We start from the raw sequence: 6,350 nt of genomic DNA on the forward strand, positions 1-6,350 counted from the left end.
CCCCCACCCCAGCCCCAACCCCTGCACCAGCACCTAAGGCCCCCGCACCTGCACCTGTGCCCGTCAGATACGTGTATGCCCCTGCACCTTACTATCCAGTGGCCCCATACGCTCCCGTTCATGCCCATTAGGACGGCCCCTGACTCTTATGGAAGACCCTCTGGCTGTAACACAGCCCCAAACCCACATCTGAGCGAGATTCGCAAGTGATAACGAACGTCTGCAAGATTCTAATACAGCCGGATACGTCACGGAAGATCTAATCAGGTCGCAGTGACATAGCCGATGGCAATTGGGTTTAACTGTTGGCCTTACGTTATATTTTGATCGGCACATTGTATGGGTTGGCGTGCTGTCTTACCGTTGATTGACCAACAGTTCCCCAACCATGTAACAATTCTCCCGATGGGCCAACTATTCTCCCAACGATGAGCCAACCCTGCGAGTTCCCTCACAACAATCCATGGGTAGCCAAAAGAAGCCAATCTAGTCCGTCTTATCCCTTTTTAACTTCACAGGCCCGTTTGACCTTTTAGATATGCTGAATACCTCTGATGATGAGGAATTATTCTTCCTAAATTGAGCTTAATAGACAAAACTGCCAATTTTTTTAGTCAGGCTTTGTAGTGCCATTTTATTTTGTAAATAATTTTATTTTTAATGCCAGCCCAAAAATGGAAAGTGACCAAGTTTGAGGAGCTTGATAATAGAGGTGGTGTTTTAGAGATACTATTTCCTGGGGCATACATCAGGATAAAGGTAGTTACTATGTAATAAATGTGTAACTTTCCCTATAATAAGATAAGGAAAGTGAAAAACGAATGTTTCTTCTTGTAGTTCTATTTGTAGACTACTCACCTTGTAGGTTATGTTCCTTGAAAAATATACCAAAATAGAATAAATAGATAACTTTAAAAAGTATATTGCGGCGACAGAACTGTGCGTTTTTCGTTTGGTTTTATTTTTCAGGCACTCTTGTAGGACACTTTTTTATATTTTGGTGATACAGGGCACTGTTCTTACCAGTGTTGCAATTATGTTGGGGTTTGCCAACTCGGGATTGAAATGAAACGAGAATTTTCCTATAACTACTTTTAATAGCCAGGTCAACCTCGGATTGAACTCAATCCTGAGCCAATCCACAGTGGTGTAAAACTCGACCTTATTGTTGAGACCAGTGTTGCCAAAAGTACTCGTATTATCCGTCATCCGCCATTTTGTTTACTCTACAACTTACAGTAGTCTTTGCTTATCATCCCAGTTAATTGGCCGGAATGTACCTACTATGTCTTCTAGTGGTCCTACTTAGTGAATAGTATTGTATCTTGTGTTGCCAATTATATTATCCGCCATCTTGTTTACAGTGTTGCCCATTATATTATCCGCCATCTAGTTTACTGTGTTGCCAATATTACTATCCGCCATCTTGTTCATTCCTCTTCAACAACTTCCAGTTGTTTTTGTTTATCCTCAGCATGTTTATCACCCAAGTTAATCTGCCGAAATGTACCTATGACGTCTTCTATAGTAGTCCTACTTAGTGAATAGTGTTGTATCTTGTGTTGCCAATTATATTATCCGCCATTTTGTTTACAGTGTTGCCATCTTGCCAATAATACTATCCACCCTTTTGTTCCTCTTCTGTAATTTCCAGCAGTTTTGTTGTCACCAGTGTTGCCAATAATACTATCCGCCATCTTGTCGGCTTATCCTCAGCTTGCTTTTCATCCCAGTTAATTTGCCGGAATGTACCTACTACTCGTATGTCTTCTAGTAGTCCTACTTCGTGAATACCATGGAGGTATTAATATAAATGGAGGAACAGATCCCTATCTCACCTGTACAAATGTTGGAAGACAAAATTTTCGAAAGGAAAAGAGGGGAAAAGTGCGTGATTTGAGCTGAATAGTGTTGTATCTAGTGTTGCCAATTATATTATCCGCCATCTTGTTTACAGTGTTGCCATTAATACTATCCACTCTTTTGTTCCTCTTCTGTAATTTCCTGCAGTTTTGTAGTCACCAGTGTTGCCAATAATACTATCCGCCATCTTGTTCACAGTGTTGCCAATATTACTCTCCGCCATTTTGTTCATTCCTCTTCAACAACTTCCAGTAGTCTCGGCTTATCCTCAGCTTGCTTATCATCCCAGTTAATCTGCCGGAATGTATGTCGTCTAGTGAAAGCCCGGATGAGACCTCCAATGTAAAAGATGGCACAGAGTAGGAATATGTACAGCAGATAGGACATGTGACGACGGTAGATGGCTTGCTTGATACTATCACCTGTGGAATATGGACAAAAAGCTCTTAAAAAAGGGCGAATTTTGAAGAAACTTTTTCCACTTCTACAAAAAATTCCTTCAAACACTTGAAAAAAAAAAAAAAAGTGTGTCAATGAACGGTTTTTAACCTATCCATTTAGCTAGCCGAGTTAGCTTGGAAGTCAGCTTAGTTAGGTTGCATTGTAAGCTCTAGGTCGTGGGCTTGATTTCCGTCCAGGACAAACTTAATCCTAAACAGATAAGGGTCGTTCTCGGAACGACCGATGAATTTTGAAGAAACTTTTTCCACTTCTACAAAAAATTCCTTCAAACACTTGAAAAATAAAAGAAAGTGTGTCAATGAACGGTTTTTACCTGATGTATTTAGCTAGCCGAGTTAGCTTGGAAGTCAGCTTAGTTAGGCTGCATTGTAAGCTCTAGGTCGTGGGCTTGATTTCCGTCCAGGACAAACTTAATCCTAAACAGATAAGGGTCGTTCTCGGAACGACCGACTTTCTTGAATCCTGTCTACATTTTCTCTTCGATTCCAGGACAATAAGACCTCTGTTGTTAGAGTTCCCTCTGTCAAAGATAGTTTGTCGCCAAATCAGTCGAATGGCGGGTAAAAACCTTCGTCCCTAAAGACTTTAGCGGTTATACAGTGACGTCTATAATTAAAACAGAGGCAGACAAAGCTTAACCGATGCTTCCCGATGGTTCCCGAATCTACCCGAGTCTCACCCGAAATAAACCGAACGATATCCTGTCTACCTTTTCTCTTCGATTCCAGGACAATAAGACCTCTGTTGTTAGAGTTCCTTCTGTCAAAGATAGTTTGTCGCCAAAGCAGTCGAATGAAGGGTAAAAACCTTCGTCACTAAGGACTTTAGGAGTTATACAGTGACATCTTTAATTAAAACAGAGGCAGACAAAGCTTAACCGATGCTTCCCGATGGTTCCCGAATCTACCCGAGTCTCACCCGAAATAAACCGAACGATGGTCTCCTGCATTCGGATGCCATCGACATAGCACGTGTAATTGCCCGAGGTCTCGAACCCGGACCCGTCAACTAGGAAGAGGGTAGAAAAGGAGTTGATGATAATGTGACCACCAGGGGCGGATCTGGTGGGGTCGATAACCTTGCCATCCTTACGCCAAACGATGTGAGTCTCCGTGGAGGATTCTGGGCAGATGAGGAATAGGTCCGACCCTGGTGAAAAGAAAACCTCAGTCATGTAAAAAAACAACGGTTAGCTAAGTGGTAACGCGCTTGCTTGCCATGGAGAAAGTCCGGGGATTGATTCCCTCCATCGACAAAAATTTTGTACTCGTTTTTCGATTGCAAATATTTCTACGGGTTACTTTCTGGTGTTCTTCGGTTGACCCAGCACCCAGAAGGGAAGTATTGTGTGTCTTCTCATCCATCTGATAAGAGGCATACGCATACGGGATGGGCATGCTACGACACAGACTACAAGAGTCTTTGAGCAGTTATTTCATTGCTACGAAATAAAAACGGCGGTGAAATCTTGAAAAAAAAAAGGCGTAGGTATTACCTACCTTCAGGTAAAAGATAGTGATTTCTATAGTAGGGTTCACGCCGTTTTGCTTCTCCTGCATTGGGATCACATTCACCATATGGGAAACAAGACTCTACCCATGTAAAAAAACAACGGTTAGCTAAGTGGTAACTCGCTTGCTTGCCATGCAGAAAGCCCGGGGATTGAGCCCCTCCATCGACAAAAATTTTGTACTCGTTTTTCGATTGCAAATATTTCTAGAGGTTACTTTCTGGTGTTCTCGTGTTGACCCAGCACCTAAAAGGGAAGTATTGTGTCTCTTCTCGCCCATCTGATAAGAGGCATACTACGGGATGGGCATGCTACGACACAGACTACAAGAGTCTTTGAGCAGTTATTTCATTGCTACGAAATAAAAAGGGCGGTGAAATCTTAAAAAAAAGGCGTAGGTATTACCTACCTTCAGGTAGAAGATAGTGATTTCTATAGTAGGGTTCACGCCGTTTTGCTTCTCCTGCATTGGGATCACATTCACCATATGGGAAACAAGACTCTACCTGATAGAATTCGGGAATTTGTTGTAACATATCGAACACCTGGAATGAACACAAACACAAAATAGCTAATAATATAATAATCACTGAATATTGAGGTATTATAGAGAGAAAGAATAAGAAAAGGAAGAAAAAGGAGAACACAAAACAGAGGGAAAAACGAAAAGTGCTTTTTTATGCGCGCCTGGTTTTTAAAATGAGTATGCAATGTGCAATATAATCTTAGGTATTTCGAAGAGAGAAAGCGGGTAGCTTGTCGTCGAATGGAGGGTAAAACTCTTGAGTCTCGTCACTAAAAACCTTAGAAGTCATACAATGACGTTAAATTAAACGAGTCGTTAATCGCACCCCAAGTTGATGTCAACATTAGGCCTGTACATTTCGCGATTTGTAATCCGCCACTGATTATCTATTGTTAAACCATTACCAAGGGGCATAATGTACGACACGGGGTTTCCTTACACAGAATTAGTGGTGGGGGTAGAATTAGTGTAGGGCTTGGGTTAATGGTGGGGGGTTTGATGTGGGGGTTGAAAAGTTGGTTCTCATTTTATTAATCCAGATCGACACCAATTTGAACACAGTTTGCGCTAAGCCATTCACTTGAGTAGCAGAGAGTTCATCGAGAGTTCCATTTTGAGTAATAGTGATACCATACCAAGTGTAAAAGTTCAACTTTCAAAATGTGCAAGGTAGGAGAATTTTTATTTGTGCGTTATTGAGATTTTATTTTGGTTAAATCTCCTTTTGTTATTCTTCTTCTTCTTCGCCTTTTCCCATGTTCAGATGGGGTCGGCGTTTGTCGTCGGCCTCTCAATCAGCTTTAGAGTGATCGCTTTGAGGCCAACTGGTTTTGGCTAAACAAAATTTTCCGAGTGGGATGCCCTTCGCACTCAACCTTCGCTATTGATATAGCGTGAGGAAACTTGGGCTAGTCTTCTCCCTGTTTATAGTCCCCTAGCTAGACGCTGATCTACTCAGCTGTTTATAGTCCCTCAGCCAGACTAGATCACTGAATAATAAATAAGAATAGTGTAAATACCTACCTACCTACTTACCTAAATATACATTTCAGCAGCCTTCGTGGCTTAGTGGGTATCACACTAGCCTTGCACGCCGGAGGTCCCGGTTTCGATTCCCGGCTAGGTCGAAGTTTTTTTTTTTTCTCTGTGCCTTGGAGTCCGGGTGCACTCAGCCTCCGTGAGGACAATTGAGTAGCTACCTTTAATCACGAGTAGCGAACAGTGCGGCATACCAGTGTAAAATGATTATTGAGAATATGCGAAATTGAATAATAAAAGAGGCTCTAGTAGGGTCATGCTGTGTTATCACTAAAAGTTATGAAGAAGCTCTCTCATTGCTCAAAGTATCCGACGACATTCAAGCGGCATGGACAAACATGGCGACCATCCTGTCCTGCCTGTTCGACTCAGTAGGCTTCGACCTAGTTTCCCCAGAATATACTGCAAAACTAAGGACATTCGGACATCGAGCCAAAACTCGGTCGCCTGGTTTTGAGTCCTACCTGGTCTGGCCGCAGTACAGTGTGTTCTTCGGGTCAACACCCAGACAGATCACGATGGAAACAGTCCCCTACTCAGCGTGTTCCTCAGGCTCCTGTGCTGGGGCCCCTCTCCTTCGTCTGTTTATAACGACATTTCGTCTTGCTTTAATGGTTGTCCATTATCATCTCTCACCCGACGACTCCAGGTCTACAGAGTAATCAGATTAGGGTGTTTTTTGGTCCACGACAAGTGGAGCGCATGGGGGACTCAAGTGGGCGTCGGTAACAGGCGGACGGGGTATTGGGGGTAGTTGGAGTTACCCCCCAACCCGTCGCTTACCCGCACTTGAGGTCCCGATGTCACTTGTCGTGGAACCAAAAAAACACCCAACTATTACTCGCGACCTAAACCGGGTACACTGTCTTCGACTTAGAGGTCACACTACTCTACATGTCTTTCCTCCATTAGTCGACCAGCCTTCCTGTCCATCTGGGACCTCCAGCAGCG

General features: G+C 43.0%; 2 protein-coding genes across 2 annotated transcripts in view; one reads left to right on the forward strand and one right to left on the reverse strand.

The window, feature by feature from the left end:
- LOC103513749 (mitogen-activated protein kinase 1) overlaps positions 1–6,350 on the forward strand; it is a gene marked incomplete at its 5' end in the record, with an annotated part of 55,633 nt that overhangs the window by 27,370 nt on the left and 21,913 nt on the right. The window lies entirely within an intron of this gene.
- LOC103513746 lies at positions 1,028–4,377 on the reverse strand. The gene is made up of 4 exons (XM_008478594.3): positions 4,245–4,377; positions 3,244–3,474; positions 2,023–2,285; positions 1,028–1,669 (listed from the first exon to the last, which is right to left on the reverse strand). The coding sequence occupies exons 1-3, from the start codon at positions 4,369–4,371 to the stop codon at positions 2,092–2,094; spliced, it is 552 nt and encodes a 183-aa protein (XP_008476816.1). The 5' UTR covers positions 4,372–4,377; the 3' UTR covers positions 1,028–1,669; positions 2,023–2,091.

Source organism: Diaphorina citri, unplaced genomic scaffold (genome assembly GCF_000475195.1).
Source record: "Diaphorina citri unplaced genomic scaffold, Diaci psyllid genome assembly version 1.1 scaffold1019, whole genome shotgun sequence".
Taxonomy (NCBI): Eukaryota; Metazoa; Arthropoda; class Insecta; order Hemiptera; family Psyllidae; genus Diaphorina; species Diaphorina citri.